This window comes from Tenrec ecaudatus, chromosome 4 (genome assembly GCF_050624435.1).
Source record: "Tenrec ecaudatus isolate mTenEca1 chromosome 4, mTenEca1.hap1, whole genome shotgun sequence".
Lineage (NCBI taxonomy): Eukaryota > Metazoa > Chordata > Mammalia > Afrosoricida > Tenrecidae > Tenrec > Tenrec ecaudatus.
The window spans coordinates 8,391,239-8,416,195 of NC_134533.1; the positions used below are offsets into that span (position 1 = coordinate 8,391,239).

General features: G+C 61.6%; 2 protein-coding genes across 5 annotated transcripts; both read left to right on the forward strand.

The window, feature by feature from the left end:
* Window positions 1–5,553, forward strand: MEN1 (menin 1). Of its 3 annotated transcripts, none has more exons than XM_075545463.1 (10): window positions 1–116; window positions 503–963; window positions 1,707–1,915; window positions 2,016–2,144; window positions 2,630–2,670; window positions 2,758–2,845; window positions 3,412–3,548; window positions 3,694–3,829; window positions 4,303–4,467; window positions 4,640–5,553. In XM_075545463.1, exons 2-10 carry the CDS (start codon window positions 519–521, stop codon window positions 5,120–5,122), a joined length of 1,833 nt encoding a protein of 610 aa, XP_075401578.1. In that variant the 5' UTR covers window positions 1–116; window positions 503–518; the 3' UTR covers window positions 5,123–5,553. The 3 variants fall into 3 exon arrangements, with proteins under 3 accessions (XP_075401578.1, XP_075401577.1, XP_075401579.1); XM_075545462.1 differs by having other exon boundaries at window positions 8–104; XM_075545464.1 differs by having other exon boundaries at window positions 81–220.
* A 354-nt stretch (window positions 5,554–5,907) lies between these two features.
* On the forward strand, window positions 5,908–17,227 carry MAP4K2 (mitogen-activated protein kinase kinase kinase kinase 2). Of its 2 annotated transcripts, none has more exons than XM_075545466.1 (32): window positions 5,908–6,039; window positions 6,152–6,209; window positions 6,411–6,501; window positions 6,592–6,656; window positions 6,905–6,960; window positions 7,252–7,299; window positions 7,402–7,444; window positions 7,809–7,881; window positions 7,959–8,090; window positions 8,168–8,230; window positions 8,496–8,577; window positions 8,666–8,773; window positions 9,350–9,428; window positions 9,509–9,567; window positions 10,016–10,059; window positions 10,160–10,198; window positions 10,284–10,317; window positions 10,411–10,516; window positions 10,594–10,682; window positions 10,760–10,801; window positions 10,878–10,962; window positions 11,059–11,138; window positions 11,216–11,276; window positions 11,357–11,474; window positions 15,087–15,145; window positions 15,227–15,330; window positions 15,412–15,589; window positions 16,154–16,222; window positions 16,329–16,415; window positions 16,509–16,579; window positions 16,681–16,736; window positions 16,826–17,227. In XM_075545466.1, exons 1-32 carry the CDS (start codon window positions 5,926–5,928, stop codon window positions 16,911–16,913), a joined length of 2,481 nt encoding a protein of 826 aa, XP_075401581.1. In that variant the 5' UTR covers window positions 5,908–5,925; the 3' UTR covers window positions 16,914–17,227. The 2 variants fall into 2 exon arrangements, with proteins under 2 accessions (XP_075401581.1, XP_075401582.1); XM_075545467.1 differs by having other exon boundaries at window positions 7,276–7,299.
* Window positions 17,228–24,957: the final 7,730 nt, after the last annotated feature.

The following is a 24,957-nucleotide window of genomic DNA, read 5'->3' on the forward strand; positions in this document are numbered from 1 at the left end:
AGGGCCCAGGACTCAACTTCCCGGCAGGCTTCGCGGCGCGATGTGCGGGACTCCAATTCCCAGCAGGCTCCGGGCCGCGAGCGCCGCGGTGCCTTGTGTGGGATGTAAGCGCGGAGGTGGGCGCGGGGGCCTGAGGCCGGGACTCTTCTCGGGGTTTAGGGGGTTGGCCTGGGAGCGCCCTGCGGACGGGCTCCAAGGGGCTGGGGAGCGAAGGCTCCAGGTAGGGGGCGGGGCGGCCCCTGGGGAGGGTCCCAGCGAGGTCTTTGGGGTACACCCCTCTCGGGGTCGGGGTCCCGACGCTGTGGGGACGAGGAGGCCCCATAGTCTCGGCCAACGGGGTCTCGCCGACAAAAAGGGGGTACCGGTGAGCAGAGAGTGGAGGGGGCGGGGAAGCAGGAGACCAGTGTGTGTAGGGGCGGGCGTCTGGGGGTGGCGTCTGGGAGGGGGCTCCCCTGCTGGGCCCGGCCGACCCTCCCCTCCTCCCCTCCGGGCTCGCCCGCAGGCCGCTGCCCGCCGCCATGGGGCTGAAGGCCGCCCAGAAGACGCTCTTCCCATTGCGTTCCATCGACGACGTGGTGCGGCTCTTCGCTGCCGAGCTGGGCCGGGAGGAACCGGACCTGGTCCTCCTGTCCTTGGTCCTGGGCTTCGTGGAGCACTTCCTGGCTGTCAACCGGGTCATCCCCACCAACGTGCCCGAGCTCACCTTCCAGCCCAGCCCCGCGCCCGACCCCCCTGGCGGCCTCACCTACTTCCCGGTTGCCGACCTGTCCATCATCGCCGCCCTGTACGCCCGCTTCACCGCCCAGATCCGCGGCGCCGTCGACCTGTCCCTCTATCCCCGGGAAGGCGGCGTCTCCAGCCGGGAGCTGGTCAAGAAGGTCTCCGACGTCATCTGGAACAGCCTCAGCCGGTCCTACTTCAAGGACCGGGCCCACATCCAGTCCCTCTTCAGCTTCATTACAGGTTGGAGCCTGGCAGGTGGCGGGGCAGGAATGGGGCCACCCCCCTGCCAGCCCTGGAGGGGGGACAGCCATTCCTCCCTGCTCTGCAGTTGAGGAAGCGCTTGCACACACAGCAGAAAGGGCTGGGCTGAGCTCCCACCTCCAGGGACCCATCCTCTGCCCCCCCCCCAGCACCTCCCCCCACCCCAGCCACTGAGCAGCCAGACCCCAGTGTCCTTGCAGCCCCACCCCAGGCACAGAGGGTGGCAGCAGAGTGCTCCAGGGGGAAAGTACCAAATAGGCCACGTTCCAGAACATTGAGTCCAAACTGTGGATGACAAGATTGCGCAGCAAGCAGAGCAGACCAGGGCCACCTCAGGGAGTCACGGTCTGACTCCCAGGCTGCCTCTGAGCACCCACGAAGTGCTTGCGTGGATGAATTAGCCCCCGAGGGGAGTGGGTGGGTGGGGCATGTGGAGTAAGGGTGGTGGCCAGAGTGTCCTGTTTGGGCCATCCCATTACGTTCTCACTGGGGCAGTGAAATGGGGCAATCCCTAAACTCACCAAAATGGATCCTCCGCTTGCCGAAAGAGGACCAGAGCCAGGCTAAGCTCAGAGTGGGGGAATGGGAAGGGCCAGTGAGAAGCTTTGAACACACAGTGGTGGGAGGCAGGGGAGGCGGCAGGCCTGGCATGACTCAGCACACCCGGCCTTCCCCCTGCGCAGGGCCAGAGGACTTGGGTTTCATGGCTTTTCCCTCCCCAGGCACCAAACTGGACAGCTCTGGGGTGGCCTTTGCAGTGGTCGGAGCTTGCCAAGCCCTGGGCCTCCGTGATGTCCACCTAGCCCTGTCGGAGGACCATGCCTGGGTTGTGTTTGGACCCAACGGGGAGCAGACAGCTGAAGTCACCTGGCATGGCAAGGGCAACGAGGACCGCAGGGGCCAGACGGTCAATGTGGGTGTGGCCGAGCGGGTATGACATCTCCCTCCTCGCTGGCCCCAGCATAGTCTTTCCCTGGCCATCACTCCCTGGAGTGGGCCATCCCGACACCTGGTCTCCCTCCCCCTGGCAGAGCTGGCTGTACTTGAAAGGTTCCTACATGCGCTGTGACCGCAAGATGGAGGTGGCGTTCATGGTGTGCGCCATCAACCCGTCCATTGACCTGCACACGGACTCCCTGGAGCTGCTGCAGCTGCAGCAGGTCAGTGGCTGCCTGGGGCTGGAGGGGGTGGGGCTAGCCTACTGACCACTGGGGTACCCAGGGCCCTGAACATCAATTCTCCTATCTGTGACCAAAAAATCCTCCAGATTTAGTGCCGTTGAGTCAATTCTTGACTCTTAGACACCCTATCGAGCAGGGTAGAACTGCCCCTGTGGGTTTCCGAGACTGCCACTTTTTACAGGAGTGGAAAGCAAACCTCATTTTTCTCCTGTGGACCGCTTGGTGGGTTTGAACTGTTGACCTTATGGTTAGTGGCCCAACACATAACCATGACACCAGCGGCGTTGAGAAGCCCAGCCATAGTCTCTCCCAGGTTCTTGTGAGGGTGGAATTGAAGCATGGAGGGGCTTTGAGTGCAGTGACTGGATTCGAGTCCTCTGGCATAGGACCCACCACTGCCAGGTGGGCTGAGTCCCTTCCCTCCACCATCCCCCCAGCTCACACCTCTCTCCTCTGGCCCTTAGAAACTGCTCTGGCTGCTCTATGACTTGGGACACCTGGAAAGGTCAGTGGTGGGCAGGAGCTGGGTCGGGGGAGGCAGGCTGGCAGAGAGGAGGCTAGGGGGCAGCCTGGTCTGATACCCGTTCTCCAGGTATCCCATGGCGCTGGGGAACCTGGCTGACCTGGAGGAGCTGGAGCCCACCCCTGGCCGACCAGACCCACTCACCCTCTACCACAAGGTGGGCTGCCTCCCAGCAGTGCTGGGGTTCCTGCCTGCCTGAGGGAGGGAGGGTGGGTGGGTGGCTTCTGCCGAGCACTCTCCTTTTGGTGAGCACACCCTGCCTGGTCTGCTCAGGCCCGCCTGCTGTGGGTGGAAGCGTGCAGGGGGGCCCTTCCCGGGGATCCTAGACTTGAGGGCCAGGCTGCTGGAGAGGTTTGTCATCAGTGTCGTTCAGAATGGCCAGGAGGACAGAAGGCCGTGTATGTCCTGGGCTCCCAGCTATGTGGCAGGACCTGGTGTGTGACAAGAGGTCAAGGTGGTGGGGAGGGAGAGGGCACTGAGGTGGGCACAGGAGACCGGTCTGTCCTGGAAGGGTTTGGCTCTGGATGTGGGAAAGCCAGGGTTGGGGGGTGGACTCCCCCCCCCCATAAGCTGCAGGTGAAGGATCTCTGAGAACAGGGGAAGCAGGCAGGGGAGATGGGGCCTTGTCTTCCTGGGTCCCCTGCTGGGTGGGAGCAATGGGGCAAGGGTGCTGCCTGGACAGCCGAGGATTCCTTGTCGAGCCCCTCTGCCCCGCCCCCCCAGGGCATCGCCTCAGCCAAGGCCTACTACCGGGACGAGCACATCTACCCGTACATGTACCTGGCTGGCTACCACTGCCGCAACCGCAATGTGCGAGAGGCCCTGCAGGCCTGGGCCGACACGGCCACCGTCATCCAAGAGTGAGGCCGGCTCCCCGCCCTGCCCAGGAGGGAGGGTTCCCCCACGAGGGTCTCTGGCCTTCCCTGTCTTCCCCGGCACTGGGACCCCCTCCCTCTGACCATTATGTGGGAGTGAGGAGTATCCCACAGTTCTCCGCTCCTACAGCTACAACTACTGCCGGGAGGACGAGGAGATCTACAAGGAGTTCTTCGAGGTGGCCAACGACGTCATTCCCAACCTGCTGAAGGAGGCAGCCAGCCTGCTGGAGGCTGGCGAGGAGCGTCCAGGGGAGCAGACGCAGGTGAAGAGGCAGCCTCCGCCAGGAGGCCTCCCAGGGGCTGGCTGCACTTCCGCCAGGGCTGAGGTCCTGGACCCGCCTCTCAGGGGGCTCTCCCATGTATCTTCAGATAAAAGGTCTGGGGAGCCAAGTCTCCCTGGCCAGGGCCCCTCCTTGCAGGTGGGCTTTGGTTGGAGGTTGGGGGTGATGCTCACTTTGCCATTCCTGGCTAGCGACCGGTTGTGTCAAGGAAACCCATTGCCCCTCCTGGTGGTTCTGGTTCCGACTCCTGGCCAACTGCTTCTTAATCCTTGCGTGGCTGTAATCTTGGAAAGCCGTTCCTCAGGCACCAGTCTCCCAGGTGTAGTTGAGCTCCCCGTGTGCGCCACCCCCAGGCTCTGATACGTTCTGCACCTAGGCTCCCCTTCTCTGGAGCTAGGCTGCCTGCCCCTAGAGGGCCCTTAACACCGACCCGTCCCTCCATTGTCCACGCCCAGGGCACCCAGGGCCAGGGCTCCGCGCTCCAGGACCCCGAGTGTTTCGCCCACCTGCTGCGCTTCTACGACGGCATCTGCAAGTGGGAGGAGGGCAGCCCCACGCCCGTGCTGCACGTGGGCTGGGCCACCTTCCTCGTACAGTCTCTCGGCCGCTTTGAGGGGCAGGTGAGTCCCTGCAGGAGGGTGTATATAACACGAGGCTGGTGGAAGGAGCCCCAGGGAGTCAGAACGTTTTATGGCCACTCCTTGGGAGAGACTGGAGATCCCAAACAGGGCAGTGGTGGCTGGGGCCACTGGCCTTCAGCCCGCCCCTGGCTCACCCCCCGCTCTGGCCCAGGTGCGGCAGAAGGTGCGAATCGTCAGCCGGGAGGCGGAGGCGGCCGAGGCGGAGGAGCCCTGGGGAGAGGAGGCCCGGGAAGGCCGGCGGCGCGGGCCGCGGAGGGAATCCAAGCCCGAGGAGCCGCCGCCGCCCAAGAAGCTGGCGCTGGACAAGGTCCCAGGCGCAGGGCAGGGCGCGGTGCCCGGGCCGCCCCGCAGGCCCCCAGTGACCGGCCCGGCCACTGTTCGCGGCGCGGAGGCTGGCGGCGCGGCCCCGGCACCCGCGCCGGCTGCGTCGCCGCCGCCCGAGGGTCCGGTGCTCACGTTCCAGAGCGAGAAGATGAAAGGCATGAAGGAGCTGCTGGTGGCCACCAAGATCAACTCGAGCGCCATCAAGCTGCAGCTCACGGCGCAGTCGCAGGTGCAGATGAAGAAGCAGAAGGTGACCACGCCCAGCGACTACACGCTCTCTTTCCTCAAGCGCCAGCGCAAGGGCCTCTGAGCCCCCTGGCTGCTGAACTCGAGTCGCCCCCAACGGCTCCAGGGCTCCAGGCCCCGACCCCCCTCCAGATTTCCGGCCCCCCCCAACCCCTTAGAAACTCAGGCCCCACCGAGGAGGCAGGGCGGCCCGAGGAGTGCGTGCCCACCCTTGCGACGCCCATCCGGTGGGAACCCAAGCCCCTGTCCCAAAGCTCTCCTCCCGCTTCCAGAACCTGGAAACCTACTAGCGTTGTTCCACCCCCACCTAACTGGGGGGGCCCGAGGCCACGCCCCCGCCGCCGGAGCCCCGCCTCCCGGACCAAGCTCCGGCCCGTCGGGGACCCCGGAGGAAACCTGCAGGGGTTGGAGGGTGCGCGAGGGGCACCGATCGCTTCCTGTTTTGTACATAGATTTATTTTTCAGTTCCGAGGAAGATAAATAAATTTTGTAAAAACGAAAAATGAAAGCGCCTTCCGTGTCTCCCTGGGGAGTCTGGGCGGGGGTGGGGGGGGTGGGGGGTGGGGGTGGGCTCCGGCAGCACCACCTGTGGCACTCGGAAGCTGGGGCGGGGTGCGGGGTGCGGGGGGCCTGTCCCGGCCCCGGACTCCGCCCTTGGCCGCGGGACTTCCCCTGGCCGCTGGGGGCCGGCCCCGCGGGCGCCTCCTCCCGGCCGGGCGGCGGGCATCCCCGCTGGCCCCGCCCCCGGCCCGCTGGCCCCGCCCCCGGCCCCGCTGGCCCCGCCCCCGGCCCCGCCCGCCCGCCCGCCCGCGCCGGCTCCGCAGCTCGCGCCGCCCGTCCGTCCGCCCGCCCGCCCCGCGCGGGGCCATGGCGCTGCTGCGGGACGTGGCGCTGCTGCGGGACGTGTCGCTGCAGGACCCTCGGGACCGCTTCGAGCTGCTGCAGCGCGTGGGGGCCGGGACCTATGGCGACGTCTACAAGGTGCGCCGGCGGCGGCGGCGGCGGCGGAGGGTGCGGGTTCGGCGCCCCGCCGCGGAGCCAGCCCCCAGCCCCGCCCCGCCTCACCTCCACTGCGCCCCCTCCACTCCTGCAGGCCCGCGACACCGCCACATCCGAACTGGCCGCCGTGAAGATAGTTAAGCTAGACCCAGGTGAGGGCGGGGGGGGGCGCGGGGGCAGGGCCTCTGCCGGGGCCGGAGGAGGGGGAGGCAGCGCTCCGGGACCCCCAGCAAGTGCTGTCGCTTGGCACCTGTCCAGCCTGGATGGAGGCGCTCTGCCCATTTCGCAGATGCGGGCACTGAGTCAGGGCCCCTGCTGGCCGCCCCCATCCCATGATGCCCTGTGCTCCCCAGGGGACGACATCAGCTCCCTCCAGCAGGAAATCACTATTCTGCGGGAGTGCCGCCACCCCAACGTGGTGGCCTACATCGGCAGCTACCTCAGGTGCGGCTGCTCCCTCCTCAGATCCCCACGCTGCCTCCGTGTGGCCCTGCCTTGTGCACACCCCAGCTCTGTGTGTCCCCCTCCCCCCAGAAATGACCGCTTGTGGATCTGCATGGAGTTCTGCGGAGGGGGGTCCCTGCAGGAGATTTACCACGGTGAGGCCAGGGGCCACAGGCTTCAGGGTCATCGAGCCCTCCCCCTTTCTCCCCTTCCCCCCAGATCCAGTCAGGGGCCTGAACTTGACTGGCTGTGTGACCTTGAGAGAGCTGCCGTCCTTTTCTGGGCTCTGGGCCCCTGGCTCTCCGGGAGGGGATGTGGCCCACATCCCTGTCTTTGACATAGGGTGGAGGTCTGGGAGGGTCTGCATTCATGCGACCCCCAGTCTCCTTGCTTTCCATTACAGCCACGGGACCCCTGGAGGAAAAGCAGATCGCCTATGTCTGCCGGGAGGCATTGAAGGTAGCCACGCCAGCTCCCCCTGGGCTGCAGGGCGGGTGACCAGCTGGCTGGAGCAGAGTGGGGTGGAGGGTGGGGGCAGGCTCGACAGGGGCTGTGGGTCCTGGGGGACAAGGGCCCCAGCCCTGCTGCAGGAAGCAGCACATTTCCCTCTTGGCTCAGTCACTTCCTGTTTGGGGAGAGGGGAGGAGGAAGCGGCTTGGGTGGGGGGCCCTAGCCCTAAAAAGAGGTGGTGCAGGACAGGTGGGGTGGCCCCGGGCTGGACTGCTCTCAGGGACACCTCCTTATCCACAGGGGTTACACCACTTGCATTCTCAGGGGAAGATTCACAGAGACATCAAGGTAGGACCTGGCCCAGGGCCTCTTGGGAGGGAGAAGGCTCCCTCCGCTGGTCCGGTTGGTCGGTGGGGGCCTCATGGATCCTCTCTTCTCCGTTCCCCACAGGGAGCTAACCTCCTCCTCACCCTCCAGGGCGATGTCAAGCTGGGTCAGTACTCTGGGGACAAGATCAGGGTGAGGGTTCTGGTGGGGGTGGGCTCCTGAAACCTTTGATCCCCAAATCCACCCCTCATCACCCTTGGGTGAGCCGCCTTCCCGCCTTGTGCCTGTTTGCCCACTTGGAGCCCAGCTGTGTCCTCTCTGCTGTGGGTTCGGAGAGTCAGGGTCTATACAGAGGCCGTGCAGGGCCAGGCGCAGCCTCTGGGTGGTGAGGTCAGCCCCTCCCAGGAGGGACCTGGCGCGGCATTGGGGTGCTGGCCGTGGCTGTGTCTGGCCCTCTGAGCCCGGCCAGATGCGTCCTGACCCTGCAGTGGTGGCCAGGGAGAAGTGACAGTCCATGCTTGTCCCCGCAGCCGATTTTGGGGTCTCGGGGGAGCTGACGGCGTCGGTGGCTAAGAGACGGTCTTTCATCGGGACTCCGTACTGGTGAGGCTGCGCCTCGGACAGGGGTGGGGACCAAGGGGTGCTGTCCCCGGTGATCCCATCTGCCACTCTGCCCCTAGGATGGCCCCCGAGGTGGCGGCTGTGGAGCGCAAAGGTGGCTACAACGAACTGTGTGATGTCTGGGCCCTGGGCATCACCGCTATGGAGCTGGGCGAGCTGCAGCCCCCGCTGTTCCACCTGCACCCCATGAGGTCAGCCCGGCACCAGTGCCTTACCTGACCCTGCCCCTGCTGGTGACCTTTGACCTCTGACCTCCTGCCCTCTACAGGGCCCTGATGCTCATGTCCAAGAGCAACTTCCAGCCCCCCAAATTGAGGGACAAAACTCGTTGGTGAGCACCCCCCTCCCTCCCTCCTGGGACTCCCTTATCAGTCGGGTCCCCGGGGAGGTGGGGCAGGCACTCTGTTAACTCCCAGGGTGCACCCCGAAAGCTGGGTGATGACAGAGGGGCTGCAGTGTTGCAACCCATCTTGAGGCTCAGGCGGCAGAGGCTCTCGGCCTCAGGCTGGCTCCTTCCTGCCCCGGGCAGCCCCACCGGCTTCCGCTGGTGGCCGGGACCTCAGCTGGCTCTGGGGTTGGGGCTCTGTGTCCACCAGGACCCAGAATTTCCACCACTTCCTCAAGCTGGCACTGACCAAGAACCCTAAGAAGAGACCGACTGCAGAGAAGCTCTTGCAGGTGGGGGCCTGGGGGTGGGGTGGGGTTCTGCCTGGAAGTGGGGCACCAAGGCCAGCAGCTGACCTGACTGACCCCCCAACCCTTCCAGCACCCCTTCACAACCCAGCAGCTCCCGCGGGCTCTCCTCACCCAACTGCTGGACAAGGCCACTGACCCCCACCTGAGCGCACCCTCTCCCGAAGACTGCGACCTGGAGGTCAGTGGGAGCAGGTGGGGGCGGGGCTCGGCCTGGCCTGGTGGGAAGGAGGCCATGGAGGCGAAGGTGCTCTCAGCTAATCTGAGCCAGTCAGGGACCCTTCCTCTAGACCAGTGGTTCTCAACCTGTGGGTCGTGACCCCCTGGGGGGTGTTGAACAACTCTTTCATAGGGGTTCGTCCGATTCATAACAGTAGCAAAATGACAGTGATGAAGTAGCAACAAAGATAATCTCATGGTTGGGGGGTCAGCGCTGCATGAGGAACGGTATGAAAGGGTTCAGGCACGAGGAAGGGTGAGAACCACTGCTCTAGACGGTGGCCCAGCCGTGAGGACCTTCGGAGGAGGGGTGGGACTTGCCTTCGCTGGTTCCTTCCTGTCAGGTCCTTTTCCTTGGGCCCAGGCTGCCTGTGGCCCCAGCTGCCCCATCTTCTTGTTTTCTGTGTGCTCTCTCTCGGCCCGCTTTTCCACCCGTGACTGAGGGGGCACCCTGGCTTCCTATCTGCAGGCCTGGAACCGCGATTGGTGGGAGTCACCGGCTGGGGACGCACTCCACCACCTTTTCCCTTTTCCCTAGACGTACGACCTGTTTCCTGACACCATCCACTCCCGGGGGCAGCATGGCCCAGCCGAGAGGACCCCCTCGGAGATACAGTGTGAGCCTGGGGGTACAGGTGTCTTGGAGGGGCCAGCCCTGAGGTCCCGCCCTTTAACCCCTCTGTCCTGGGCCCTCCAGTTCACCAGGTGAAGTTTGGCGCCCCCCGCAGGAAGGAAACGGACCCACTGAACGAGCCGGTGAGGGTCAGGGGGTTGTCCGGGTCGGACTGAGTGAAGATGGGGCGTCACAGAGTGAGGGAGCTGCCCAGGTTGGCCTGTCCCACCAGGACCCGGGAAGCGGGACTCCTTGGATAGTCAGCTGGGAGTGGCAGGGTGACTTCCAGCACTGTTCTGAAAGGGGGGCCTCTCGCCCCCCTGGGGGCCCCCCATCATCCGCCTCTCTCTGCATCCTCAGTCTCTCCTTCCCAGTGGCTCTCTGTCTCCCCACAGTCACTTAGGTGGTCTCTGCCCCTTGCTGTCTCTGTCACCCCCTTCTCATATCTCGGGGTGCCTGTCTCTCACTGTCTCAAGCCCCCTGCTCACTGCCATCTCCCTTTCTACCTGTCTGCCCGTCTATCTCTCCCCCACATCCTCTCCATCATCTCTCATACCACCCCTCCCCCACTCTGCCTCGGTTTCCTCACAGTGGGAAGAGGAGTGGACGCTGCTGGGAAAGGAGGAGCTGAGTGGGTGAGTGAGGGAAGGAGGGAGGCAGTGGGGGGCATCGGAGAAAGCTGACCTCTGACCCCTGTGCCTCCCCCCCTACTCCCGCCCTCCCCACCACCACCAGGAGCCTCCTGCAGTCTGTCCAGGAAGCCCTGGAAGAGAGGTGAGGACCCGGGTCACGGAGAGTCAGCCTGGCGCAGCCCCCATCACACCTCCCACCCCATTTCTCTGTGGTTTGCCCCTCACAGGAGCCTGACCATCCGGCCAGCTGTGGAAGTCCAGGTATTGGGGTTAGGGAGGCCCCGCTGGGTGCTGCAGGGAATGCCGCCAGGGGTCCTCCCTGCTAACAGCCTGGCCGGGCCGGCCCTCCTACAGATGCCGGATTCTCCAGACGAAGCCATGGGAACCATTAAGCGGGCCCCCTGCTTGGGGCCACCTCACCTCGAGTCTCCAGCTGAGGACCCTCGCGCTGGCCCTCCAGGTGGGCCCCAGGTTGGGGGCTGGGGGACTGGGCTCGGCGGTCTGGGGCTGGACATCACAGAGGGTCTGTGCCTGCAGGGACCCTGCCCCTACCTCCACCTGACCCTGACAGTCCCCCGCTGCTTCCCACCACCTGGGCTACCATGAAGCACCGAGTGGATCCTGAGGTAAGAGGTGTGCAGGGCGCTGGAGGATGGGGCATTGCCTTGGCCCTGACCCGCCCTGCCTTCTCCCTCCTTCCTAGAGACCCTCCTGCCACGGGCTCCCCCCAACCCCCAAGGTGCACGTAAGTACTTATCCTGCAGCCCCAATCTTCCCCGTTGGCTCCCTGCTCCCCCCATCAGCTCTGCCTCCCCCCACAGATGGGCGCCTGCTTCTCCAAGGTCTTCAATGGCTGCCCCCTGCGGATCCATGCCGCTGTCACCTGGATTCACCCCGTCACCCGGGGTAGGCTAGGCTCTGAGGAGCCGGCAGGAGGCGGGAGCCTGGGGCTCCACTTGGGGGGGCCAGGTCCGGCTAACTCTTGCTCTGGCCTCCCTGCAGACCAGTTCCTGGTGGTGGGGGCAGAGGAGGGCATCTACACGCTCAACCTGCACGAGTTGCATGAGGACACCCTGGAGAAGGTGAGGCCGGGCAGCCGGGAGGGCAGGCGGCTCAGGCGGGCGCTGACCCTGCTGTCCGTCCCTCCTCTGCCCCGCAGCTGATCTCGCCCCGCTGCACCTGGCTCTACTGCGTCAACAACGTGCTGCTCTCGCTGTCAGGTACACACCGTGGGGGCGGGGCCCAAGTGCCCGGGGGGCCCAAGCGCCCCCCACCAGCCAGCTCTGTTTCCTCTCCACAGGGAAATCCACCCACATCTGGGCCCACGACCTCCCGGGCCTGTTTGAGCAGCGGCGTCTGCAGCAGCAGGTCCCACTCTCCATCCCCACCAACCGCCTCACCCAGCGCATCATCCCCAGGTGAAGCCCCGGGGCGGGACATGACCTCACCCCTCCGAGCCTCACTTTCCTCATCTAGCAGTGCCCGCCGATAGCTTCCTCCGCCTACCCCCAGGCTGGTCAGGGGTGGGGGGCAAGGAGGGAATAAGGGGTATGGAAGTGTTCTGCAAACTGGAGAGGACCCCCAAAACTAGAGAAGACCACCCCCAGTGGCGAGTCGTGCTTCCCAGAGTGAGGGGCTTCATTTGACCACGAGGCAAACGCTTCCTCTCACGCCCCCGGCCTTCCGCTAGACGTGGGCATGTAGCAGACCAAACGTGTCCCACAGACAGACAGACGGACAGATGGTAGGTCAGCGAGTTCTCGCCCCATGGGGGGGCCTGGTTGGATCTCCACTCGGCGCAAGACAAGACGCCTGTCTTAACGGTGGACGCGCGTGTGGGGCGATGAGGCCGAGCCTCTCTTATCGGAGCCTCCCGACGAAGACGCGGGAGAAAGGCCACCGAAACCCCTAGGACTCAGGATGGCCCGTGGGGGTGGTTCTGCCGTCCCGGGAGTCCCCTCTGGTCCAGGGAGGTGGGCAAGTTTGTGGCACTTGAAAGTCCAGAAAGCTTTGGAATTAGGGAGCCTCGTCCCAGGCAGAGGGATGAGCGTGTGCAAACGTGTGCAGGGGTGAAGCCCCCTGGGCAGGTGGGGAGCTCCGGGGAGTCTGGCCGAGGGAGGAGGGGGAGGAGGCCTCCGCTTCCTAGTCCTGCAGGCTGAGGATGGACTGGGGAGAGTGAGCGAGCTGGGTGAGTCTGCCCACTGACTGAGCTGAAAGGCCCTGAGTGCCCCCCCCCCCCGGCTGACCGTCCAGGAGGAGGGTTTAACCTCTGGCTCTGCTTCCTCCTGGGCCAGCTCTCGCGTCTCAGGACGGACTGGAACCCTATGGTTCTGGGATAATGTTCCAGGAGCAAACGGCCCAGTGAAACAAGCAATTCCCAGCAAGGTCCCAGGGGAGATCTGGGGCTTTCGACTCCCGTGGGGAGGTACAGCCTGGGACGCCCACGGGGGCAGGTCTGCCCTGTCCTATAGGGTCTCTCTGTTGGTTTTATTGATTAGGTCCAAAGGCTAGTTCTCATTGGGCTAGCTTAAGTCCAGGCGGCCAGGGCGTATTGAGGAGGTCTGGTGGCCAGGCTGGGCCAGAGGCCTGGGGGAGGGGAGCAGGAGTCAACCCAAAAGGAGGGAACCCTGACCCGAGCAGGCCGGGGCTCCTGCAAGCCGAGTCTGGGTGGGCAGTGGGCACTGGACGCTGGGGCAGTATTTAGGAAGTGGAATTGCCTGGACTTGAGGCCTGATTAGAGAGAGGGGGTGAGGTCGGGGGACCGGGGCCCTTCAGGGGAGCAGCTTAGCTTGCTAGTGGCGCTGTGGGTGAGGCGATAGGATCGCCCCAAGGCCAATGGTTCAAACCCGCCCGGTGGCCTCCGGCCTGTCTTTGGGTTCCAGGAGCGGCCCGGGGCGAGGGTCGCCCCGTCCAGTCCGTCTTTCCGCAGCTAGGAGGGGCTTCAGCGAGTAGGTGGGAAACGCCCTGATCTCTTCATCCATTCCCCGCCCTTTTTGAAGCCCCCTTGTGTCTGACCCTGAACCCACTGGCACTTGAGCAGTTCAGCCGTGACCCCCAGAGCCCAGGAGCCCCGTCCTTTCCTGCTTGTGAGTTTCTAGGGGAAAGGGAAGTGGAGAGCACATGGATTCTGGCTCAGAACAACCCCAGGGGCCAGAGGCAAGTGCCCCTTTGGGGATTTCTGAGATGGGAAACCTCGGGGAGCGGACAGCCTCGTCTTTGTCCAGCAGGGTGGCTGGTGGGTTTGAACTGTGATCTCGTGGGTAGCAGCCCACACTTAACCCACTGCACCACCAGGGCTCCGCTGACAACACTGCTGTGGAGAGCATGCCCGCTCCCGGCGAGCCCGTAGGACGGGGCAGAACTGACTGCCCCCGGGGGTTAGTGGAGCAGGCAGCCTCGTCACTCTCCTCAGGAGTGGCTGGTGGGCTCAAACCACTGACCTTGTGGCCAGCAGCTCCGCGTGTAACCCATAGTGCCACCAGGGTTCCTTCAGGGCACACCGAGGAGGAGCCTGAACCTGGTGGACACCAGGGAGGGGGTGCGAGGAGAGCAGAGCTGGCAGGGAGGCTGCCTGGTTCTACCGAGAGGTGCTGTTTGAACAGGCCCGGAGCTGGGGGGAGGGGGACGCAAGCTCTGCGGGGCTCTGGGGGAGGACTTGCGATCAGAAGGTTCAGCTGGTGCTGAGGGCCCAGGGCAGGAGCACACCTGGGCTGCTAGAGGAAGACCCTGGGCCAGAAGGGAAGCAGCGGGGGCAGGGAGCCCTGTCACTGGCATGTGGCCTTTGGCTGTGCTGCCAGGAGGCCCTAGGAGCCAGGACAGGGCGGGTGGTGGGAAGGGAGGGGGGTGATGGGAGCTGGCAAGCCTTCTCCCTCCAGCTGGAGAACAGGTGGGGCTGGGGGGACTCCGGGAGCTGCTGCTAGGGGGTTGAAAGGAAAGCCAACAGGATTTCCTGACCGACAGCTGGTGGATGCAGGAGGATGGAGAGTCAGGGGTGACGCCACTAGGGGTCTGGGCCTGGGCTTGGGCTGTGGGGAGGACGGCGCTCCTGTCACCAGCAATGTGCAGGGCGGGGATTCCAAGCTGTCATGTTGAGCACAGATCACCACTGCCCCTCTGTTTCTGGCTGGAGTGGGGAGCTGAGTTTCTAAGGAGAGGGCTTGGGAGGGCAGGCAAGCTAGGCACCCTCCAGGCTGTGGCTCCCGGAGCACAGTCCCCCCAGCCCCACCCCCCAACCCCAGTGAGCTTGGCCTAGGAACCGGCAGCCCCAGGGGACTGGGCTTAAGTGTGGGAACCAGGCTTAGCGTCCACTCTGAACATGGGGGAGAGAGAACCTCAACTGTCAGGAAGCGGAAACCCCACAGATGTGGCTCTGCTCCATTGGGGAGGACCCGGGCTTAGGGGCAGAGGCGCAGAGAGACAAGGGGCCGGGAGAAACGCCTGGACTTGAGACACGGAGCCCCCTCCCCAGAAGAAGTAGGCTCTGAGGGGCCCCTGGGAGTTTGAGGGCCACACCAGGGTGTGGCCCTTTGTTGCTTCTCGTGGCCAAGGAGAGTCAGCCACTGGCCCCAAGTGGCTTAGTTGAGGCTGCAACTGGCAGGTGACCTGGGTGTGTGTGTGAAGGGGATGTTCCTGTGTGCAGCTGGGGTCCCCTCCAGGCTCGTGAGTCCTGCCTCCATTCTTGCCCTGATATCGCTGATCAAAGATCCTAGAGGCATGGACGGGGGTGGGGGTGAGGGCCCGAGGAGGAGTATCTGGTCAAGTGGCACCAGGTTGACCTCTTGAGCACCCTTGAGGTGCCTGGCAGGCCTCTGCCACCGGTCTCTGCAGTTACCCCATGTCACAGACGAGGAGACTGAGGCACGGAGAAGCTGGTGATTTGTCCGTACTGAGCCCACAGTTGGTGGGCCCTCAGGAATCCTCGGGTGCTCCATGAGACCGTTCTCAGAAACGGCCTGTCTCTCTCATGGGAGGCCAGGACCTTGGTACCCACGGCCAGTGCCCTGACACATGCCCGGTTGTGCCCCCTGCAGGCGCTTTGCCCTATCCACCAAGATCCCTGACACCAAAGGCTGCCTGCAGTGCCGTGTGGGTAAGAGCCGGGGCCAGGGGGCGGGGACAAGGAGGCGGCTGGAGGGGCCTGCCTGGCACCCACGGCCTGCCTCCCTTGCAGTGCGGAACCCCTACACAGGCAGCACCTTCCTGCTGGCCGCCCTGCCCGCCAGCCTGCTCCTGCTGCAGTGGTACGAGCCCCTGCAGAAGTTCCTGCTGCTCAAGGTGGGGGCCCGGCCAGTGGGTAGGCAGGGCCGGGGGCCCATGGGCTGAGGGGCAGGGCCCTAAGTGCTCTTCCACCCCCAGAACTTCTCCAGCCCCCTGCCCAGCCCGGCGGGGATGCTGGAGCCGCTGGTGCTGGACGGGAAGGAGCTGCCACAGGTGTGTGTGGGCGCTGAGGGCCCCGAAGGGCCTGGCTGCCGAGTCCTGTTCCACATCCTGCCCCTGGAGGCTGGCCTGACGCCCGACAGCCTCATCCTGCCCGGTGAGCAGCTGCTCAGACAGGTCCCCGCAGCCTGGGACCCAGGGAGACCCTTGGGGTTGAGGGGTCTAGGCTGGGCTGCTGTGAGAGCCAGCACATAGACAGGGGTCCCCGGGCTGGGGCCTCCATAGAACATGCCCTAAAACCAAAGGGCCTGGACACTGCACCGCTTAGGGGTCGAGGTGGGGACTGCAGGGACAGAGACCCCATTCTGGGCATGGCTGCTGGTCCTGGGACAATCTTGGGGGCTCAGGCAGCCTGGCAGCTCCTGGACAAGGGCAGGCATCACTGGCTGGACCTCTGGCTCGGCCCACAGGATAGGCAACATCTTCCCTGTACTACTGATAGGCACCTGGTTCTGATCCACAGCCCTCCCCTGCTCAGCCTCCTGCGAGAAGGCTCAGGGACTAGTCTCCTTTCTGTGAGACCAGGGATCTGATCCCCCCACCCCGTGAGGCTGAGCCGAGATCAGGTCTGCGGGGCTGGCTGCAGCTTGTCCCCATGCCCTCTGGGGGACCAAGGCTTGGTGGCTTAGCCGTGGCATCCATCTCCCATCTCTGCCTGCAGAGGGGATCCCGGGCTCTGCCCAGCAGGTGATCCAGGTGGACAGGGACACCGTCCTGGTCAGCTTTGACCGTGAGTGCTTCGGGCTTGGGGCTGGTGCCAGCGGAGCTCGGGAGGTGGACATGGGCAGCCTCAGGGATTGGCCTCCCCAACCTGTCCCCATGTGCGCCCTGTGCAGGCTGCGTGAGGATAGTCGACCTGCAGGGCGAGTCCACGGCCGCCCTGGCGCCGGAGCTGACCTTTGACTTCCCCATTGATACTGTGGGTGAGTGGGCCGGAACTTCCCCCAGCCGGGAGCACATGTCCCCAGGGACCTCCCCCTCCCCCCTCTTGTGGTGACGGTGTCCTGGCCCCGCAGTGTGTCTGCAGGACAGCCTGCTGGCCTTCTGGAGGCACGGGATGCAGGGCCGCAGCCTGGACACCAACCAAGTGAGTGGGACCAGGGACCCGGCTGCCCCCTTCCCACCTGTCCCAGCTCTCAGGAGAAGGCCCGCCGGGGGGGTACCTCACCAGCCCCCCTTTCCTCTCAGGTGACCCAGGAGATCACAGATGAGACCAGGATCTTCCGAGTGCTTGGTGCCCACAGGTAGGTGCCAGGTGCCGGTGGCAGCGGTGCGGGTGGCCACCGCGGAGGCTCTCCCGAGGACTCACTCTGGTCCTCACGCGCCGCCCCAGGGACGTCATCCTGGAGAGCATCCCCACGGACAACCCGGGCGCACACAGCAACCTCTACATCCTCACGGGCCACCAGAGCAGCTACTGATGGAGCCGGTGGAAGGGCAGATGGAGGCCCAGGAGGATGCGGGGAGTGGGCAGGGGGCGCCCACGCCACACCTCTGCAATAACTGGACCTGATGAAGCTGCTGTCACCCCTCCCGGCCCCACCCCCCAGGCAGCCAGTCCCCAGGGGCCCGGGGCAGGGGTTCCCGATGGGGGGGGGGACCTGGGGGACCCATTCCATGTCTCCCACACACCCTTTTCCTTTGTTTTTGCTAAGAGCCTGCCCCACCCAGCTGCCCGGGGCAGGCAATATTTAAGAGAGAGGACTATATTGGTATTAAAACTGGTTTGATTTTACCCCACTGGTCCCTGTGTCCCTCAGCGGTGAGGGTGGGGGCCAGCCTGCAGGTATCTTGGCCGCCAAGCTCTGCCCCTGGGAGGTGGCTGGTGGAGAGGCCTGGGGGGCTGTGAGCACGTGGGCTCTCCCCCAGGGCCGCCCCCCTCCTCCCCCAGAAGACCCTGCCAGGTGACCTGTGGTGACAGGTCTGCAGTGACAATAGGTCCCACCCACTGCCTGGGCCCGGGTCAGGCCAGGGGAAGCTGAACCCAGGCACTGGCACCAAACTGCCTTCTAGAAGATTCACCTGCCAGGGACCTCCTCTTGGGCCAGGCCCTAGGGTCAGAGAAAGTGCCAGATCCCTGTTGGGGGACCAGGACGACTTCTGACCCCACCTCCCCTGGACCTGCTCGCTGCGACTGAGTCTGTTTTACACGCTGTCCTCCTAGGGCTCCCCAGCACGGAGCAACTACTCGACCAGAGCTGGGGGCCAGGCCCAGGGGGTTGCCTGGAGAGGTGTCATGGAGACAGAACCCATGCTGACCATGATTAGTTGGGGAGAGGCAGGCCTGAGGCTGCCAGGTGTGGGCAGGGCCTGGCCAGCGTGTCCCCATCGGATAGCTAAGGCTGTCAGCGAGCGCCTTCCCCACCCCAGCAGGCCCTCAGGAAAGAGGTGGTAAATGAGCAAAGGAGGGGGCACTCTGTAGCTATGACGGGAACACAGCCCCCTCAACCCTGAGGGGGAGTGTCGTGGCTGAAATGGGGGCCAGACCAGGGAAAGAGCCGCATCTCCTGTCTGAAGGGCCCAGATGGGAACGGGGTGTGTACAAAGTGAGTCCCCAACCCCCAGATGGCCAGGATTAAATGAGGGGTGGAGGGACGGCACAGGTGCCCCAGGGACTGGCCTGGTGGGTGACAGCACTGCCTGGTGGCCCTGGAAGAGCAGATTCAGGGTCTGAAAAGGAAGGTCGGGGGATCAGGGTGGCATGTGCCCAAGGGGACCTGTGAAAGGCAGGGGCTGCAGGCCACGTGCCACAGGAGGGCCCAGAAGACCGGCCCGCAGGCCGCTGTGTGGACGTGCTTTTTAGTAGGCCGCACTCCTAGGCTAAAGGGAGACGAAGGAACGAAGGTTTTGTGTCTCAGCTTCACAGTGGAGGGAAACCGGCCACGGGAAGGCCCCCGCACCCTTGACCCCTGATCTTGGCTCGCCCCAGGCCCTTCCATGGCCATGCAGGTTAAGTAGGAGGTGTGCGGCCACCTCCACACGCTAGCAGCCCGTGTCGTGTCCTTACCTCGCCCTGTCCACCGCAGACCTGGACAGGGGCCTCAACTGCCATGGCCTTCAATTCGCCCCAAAGCTACAGGGTCACCCCCTGGGCGGGTTTCCTGGGACCGGGGGGCACTGACTGTCATCAGATCCCTGTCAGGGGCCCTGGCGGCCCAGTGGGTTCCGTGGGCCAGCGGTTTAAAAGTGCAGATGAGACTCGCCCTGCCCCGTGAGTGGGTGACTGGGAGACCCACGGGGCCGCTCCGCTCTGGTGCAGTACCGCTGTGTCGGCACCATCTCCGTAGCCGGGCGTTTGCTTGGGGAGGTGTGCACCAATGGAGAATGACGTTTCTGATAGAGCCTTGCGTGGCAGTTGCTGTCCCCAGCCCCGGTCACCACAGGCTGCCTGTGTCCGCGGGCTGCTGTCAACCTGTCCTCCCTGGGCTTGGGGGCTGCTCCCAAGATGAGTGAGCTCAGCAGCCCTGATTCCAGTGGGAAGCAGAGGTGTTGGGGGGAGGAGCACCTCTGGCCCCCTAACAGCCCTCCTGGTGTGAGGGCCAAGGGGGCGTAGCTCTGTGCTCGTCCAGCGAGCACCTGGCCACCACCGGCTGGGACGCCACTGTCTGCTGCTCTCCAGGGATTCTGATGACCAGTGACCCCACAGGACAGAGGGAGCCCTTGGGGGCTTCCGAGACGACGCTCTGTGCAGATGCAAACAGCCACATCTCCCCCAGAGTGGATGGGGGGTGTGTGGAACCGCTGACTTCTTTAGCAACCATGGGCTGCCCACCCCCCGAAGAAACACCAAACCCATTGTTATCTAGATGAGTCTGACTCACGGTGACCCTCTAGACGCCGTGGACCTGCCCTGTGGGGGTCCCAAGAGGCCCGGCAGCCCAGTGCATTACATATGCAGGCACTTAACTGCAAAGGCAGTAGTTCAAACCCACCGGCCACTGCGGGGAAGAGACGAGGCTTTCTTCTCCTGTGAAGAGTTACTGTCTTGGGAACCCACAAGGGCAGTTCTGCTTGGTCCTGGAGGGTCACTGGGTTGGAATCCGCTTGGTGTTCTGCTTTACTACGTGTGGAAGCACATTACAGTGTCGGGCTGTCCAGTAGCAAGCAAGGTACGCATGGGCTGACCCATGCTTGCTGACTCCTCTGCAGTGAACGATGTCCTAGTTTTCAACAGGGCACGAGCCAACCCGTGCCTGACTTTGCTGATGAGGGACAACCCACTCCTGCCAACTCGTCACCTCTCCCTCCCGCAGATGGGCAGACGGGCTCCGACTGCCGGCCTTTCGGTTTGAAACAGAGTGCTTCCCCCCATGAGCCACCAGAGCCGAGCCTCTCCCACCACCAGGGAGCCGATTCCAGCTCTTATGGACCTGGGAGGCAGGGTCTCTGACGCTGTGCCAAACGGCTTCATCCTTCCCCCGAGGAGTGGCTGGTGGGCACCACCAGAGCTCAGTAGGCGCACCTCAGGGCTCTCCCGGGGATGGAATGTGGTGAGGAGGTGGCCCTTGACCAAGGCCAGCTCCCCCATCTGGCTGTGCTTCATTCCTCCTTCTTAAGGAGCCCGGTGAAGGTGACGTGCTACTGCAGGGGCGGGGCCGAGTTCAGCTGTGGGTTTGGATTCTTGGCGGGGGGAGGGGGGCTGGAGGGGGCAGGGGGCTGGTGGCACAACAGGTGGGCACTTGGCTGCAAACGGAAAGATCTTCAAGTTGAACGCACCGGTAGCTGGACGGGAGAAATGACCCGGCGACCTGCTGCGGAAGGCTGCTCTCATGAGTCACTCAGGGGTGCTCTGAACGGGCCCTCGGAGGAGGACAGAGAGCCTGCACAGAAGTTGGTGGCTTGAACCCAAGGGGAGGCAAGGCCTGCTGGCGGCTTCCATGAAGGTCGCGGCGGCCACCAGAGCAACACTCGCCGGGAGTCCCAGCAGGCTCCACAGTGACAATCTCTGTGCCTGCAGGGCTGTCGGGCAGGCCGCAGCACAGGGCACCCTGCCCGTGGAGCCGAACCCCATCCCATGGCGCGCCGTGGAAGATGACGTTCTATGAAGCATGTGGCACGGCGCTCAGACTACTGCGGAGCCACGGGAGGGAGAAGCCCAAGTGCAAGATGGCAGCCCCTCGGAGGAGCTGGCGGGTGGCGTGGTGGGATCGTGGGTGTCCACTTTGGGACTCCCTCCCTCCCTCACGTGGTTCCGTGCATCCTTTCATGGGAACCGAGTGCTATGTGATCACGTGTGGCTTAAAAAATGACTCCAGAGGGGCAGTGGGGAGGAGATGAGTCACTCGGGGTGCAGTGCAGCAATAAGGAAACTCACAACCTTCCTCTAGTTCTTAAACGCTTCCTCCCCCCAACTATCACGATCCCAATTCTACCTTGCAAACCTGGCTAGACCAGAGGGAACTGGAAACACAGGGAATCCAGGACAGATGATCCCTCAGGACCAGCGGTGAGAGTGGCAATACCGGTAAGGGGATTATAAAGGGGGAACTGATCACAAGGATTTGCATATAACCTCCTCCCTGGGGGATGGACAACAGAAAAGTGGGTGAAGGGAGATGCCGGGCAGTGTAAGATAAAATAATAATGTATAAATTATCAAGGGTTCATGAGGGAGGCGGAATGGGGAGGGAGGGGGAGGGGAAAAGAACATGAACTGATTCCAGGAACCCAAGCGGAAAGCAAGTTTTGAGAATGAGGGCAACGAATGTAGAAGGGTGCTTTACACAACTGATGGATGGGTGGATTGTGATAAGAGTTGTATGAGCCCCAATAAAATGATTAAAAAGTAATACTGAAAAGACTCCTAAAAGGAAACCCATTAATGGTTGAAAACCCATGAAAACAAAGATGCCCCTTTCCTGGAGGAGTTAAAACTCTAAAAACTCACTGCCATTGAGTTGGTTCCAACGTATCAAGGGACCCAATGAGGTGTAACTGGCCTTGTGGGTTTCCGAGGCTGCTCTTGACGGACGGGACTACACAGCCTTGTCTTTCTCCCGAGGAGCGGCTGGCTGCTGGCTGGCCCAAGGAGTAATCCACTCTGCCCGGCGGGAGAGGAGCCCTGGTTGTGCTTTGTACCCCGCTACCGGCAGAATCCTCTCCGACAGTCATGGTCTTCTGTTAATAGGGACGGAGACAGCTCTAGCAGGCTATTGTTAACATGCACATACTGCACATTTTACGGACACTCCATTTGATTCGTTTAGATGCGTGCCCGCTCAGGGAACCGTTACACAACCAAGATCACGACCGTTTGTTCCCTTCACTTCTTAAAGCTCCTTAGCACCCTTTAATCAGGGCAGACCTGTCCCTGGAGAAGGACATCATTGCTTGGTAAAGTTCAGGGTCCGCAGAAAATAGGGAGACCCTCCACAAGACGGATGGCCACAGAGCCAGCGTGAGGACGGCCCAGGGCCAGGCGGTGTTTCTTTGAAGTGTGTGGGGTCGCTCTATGTCGGAACCATCTCGAATGATGACAGCCGTCTCGAGGAGCGTTGGTGCTTCCTGAGCTCCCACACGTGTCTCCTCCCGTCGTTTGCCTCCTTTAAAAAACAGGACGGGTTCATTGTTGAGTTTGGACAGTTGTTTAAATATTCCGGTCACAAGTCCTACATCAGATAAATAATTACACCTAGCTGCTGGACTCTTGGGAGCCCTGGTGGTACTGTGGGTTAGGAAATGGGCTGCTAACCACAAGGTCTGCAGTTTGAACCCACCCACTACTCTGCAGGAGAAATAAGAGGTTGTCTCCTACCAGAAAGCGCTGCAGTCACGGAAGATCCAGGGGACAGTTCTTCCCTGTCCCACGAATGGAAACCATCTGAAGGGGCAGTGGGTATGGTTTTGGTTACTACTGTATTTTTTTCTAATTGGTACCTGAGATAGTTTATTGTACCAGCCTGGCCGATAAACATAAGTGGGATTAATTGAAGGTGGAGAGATAAGTGGCTCGGTGAGCCTCGCCCTTCTTGTCTCTTGCTCTTTAATAATTGGACCAGTGTGCGGCTGCCTTGCTTGTTCTGTGCCTCAATTTAAAGGGCACACTACCTGTGGGACGCCTAGCCTGTGGACTGTGTCGCTGTAAGTTGAGGTCCCCTTAAGACCACACGATTGAAATTTACATCTCTGGAGCTGAGGACTGACAATTGGTGTCCTGGCTGACAGTTGGTGACCTGCCTTGCTCTTTGCTGCCTGTGCTGGGATAGCCTAGCTCTCTCTACAGAGGACGACCTGGCAGCCCTCAAGACTTGAAGGACTGCCAGTGTCTCACAACTCTCTCATGGGAGTGAGTCGCACTGCGCCATTTGTACTGCTTAATAATTTGACTGTTCATTTCTTGTGTTATATATCTATCATATATATGTATATATATATACACTATCAGTAACCTAGTTTTGTCTCTCTAGAGAACCCTAACAAATTTTGGTAACAGGAGTGGTTCTAGAGAAATAAAATCATAAATATGGGCTTCTAAAGTTGGCTCTCCAGCCTGACGAGTCTTAACACTAGTGAGGCTACTTCAACATCCCAAAGCATGGATGCGTCTGCTCCTCTTACTAATCCATAGTGTGAAATAGCAAAGATAATACCTAAAGTAGCACCACCGACAGATGAGATGCTGGTTACAGGAGAGGCTCTGAGTGATCGTATGTTTGATATTTTCCAGGAGTTTTGTAAGGATGACTAGTATAGGGAAGCTGGTTGGCTGGTCCTTCTTACAATGGAAAGTGTGATTAAGGAGAGGGATGATATCAGAGCCTCAAAAGCGCGCCTCAGGTGCAGACTAACGGATTTGAAGACTTCCATCTGTGCTACAAAGGAGAGCCTTCTCTCCTCTAGTAAAAGAGCTGACATTGCTGAGAACCAGGTTGCTATAGTTTATTGTGCCAGCCTGGCCGATAAACACAAGTAGGATTAACTGAAGGGCAGAGGGATAAATGGCTCGGTGAGCCTCGCCTTGCTTGTTCTGTGCCTCAGTTTAAAGGGGTACACTACCTGTGGGTACCTAGCCTGTGGACTGTGTCGCTGTAAGTTGAGGTCCCTTTAAGCCCACACGATTGGAATGTTCATCTCTGGAGCTGGGGACTGACAGTTGACAGTTGGGGACCTGCCTTGCTGTTTGCTGCCTGGGTATATATAGCCCAGCTCTCTCTACAGAAGGGGACTGGCAACTGGCAGCTCTCAAAACTTGAAGGACTGCTAGTGTCTCACTGCTTTATAATTTAACTGTTAATTTCTTGTATTATCTATCTGTATATTATTTAATGGTTTATTTCTTGAATTATATATCTATCTTTATAAATATATTTATATATAATTACTAGCAATCTGGTTGTCTCTCTAGAGAACCCTGTCCAATACACAGGTCCAGAGTCTCATTATACGAGTGGCTGAATTACAACGGCAGCTGAATTACAGATCTAGAGTAGTGTCTGAAACCAAAGTAAAGGCATCGATTGGGAAAAGTTGGGACCCTGAAATGTGGGATGGGAACATATGGGCTGATGATCCAGAAGAGGATATTGAGTCCTTAGAAACAATTGACCCACCCAAGTCAATAGATCCACCCCTCCCAGCTGAAAGTATTAATTCACAATCCACCCTGAACAGATTAGCCAAACTATTCAAGTTGATATGCCAGGTGGGGCTGCATCAGTAGCATTGCCTGAAGGAGATGCCTTACAAGATATTGCTGAGAGCACCCAGGAAACACCCTCACCACCCATTATTTCTACTAGACCTGTCACTAAAAGTAAGTCTCAGAAAGCTCCTAAAGGTGAGGTTGAGAGGATTATCCAAGAAGAAGCGTGCTACACACATAAAGACCTGCTCGAGTTTTCAAATATGTACAAGCAGAAGCCTGGGGAATACCCCTGGGAATGGTTACTAAGGGTGTGGGCCACTGGTACACGAAATGTAATATTAGACCAGTCTGAGTTTCTAGATATGGGACCCCTAAGCACAGACTCTTCTTTCAATGTCTCTGTGAGAGAGGCTAAGAGAGGATCTAATTATTTGGTTGGTTCGCTGAAGCATGGGCTGCCAGATGGCCTAGATTAGACCCACTTGAAGTACCTGACCTATCTTGGTACACTGTAGAGGAAGGCATCCAAAGCTTAGAGAAATTGGTATGTTGGAATGGATCTAGCAGTATATTCCCATAGACCCAAAAAGGGGTGTCCTGAGGACATACCCTTTACCACAACCATAAGGAACAAGTTTGCGAAGTGGGTCCCAGTATCTCTTAAGACTCCTGTAACTGCTATTTTATGTGCACCAGGATTAACAGTGGGCACTGCCCTAAGCGAACTCCGACATTTGGCCACAGTGGGGCTGATTGGTCCCCGTGATGGTAGAGGGCAGGTGTCAGCACTAAATCAACAGAGACAGGGTGGGTGTGGTTATAATAGACAACAAGGTTTCCGTAGGAATCAAAGCAACCTGTCTCATGTGGAATTATGGCAT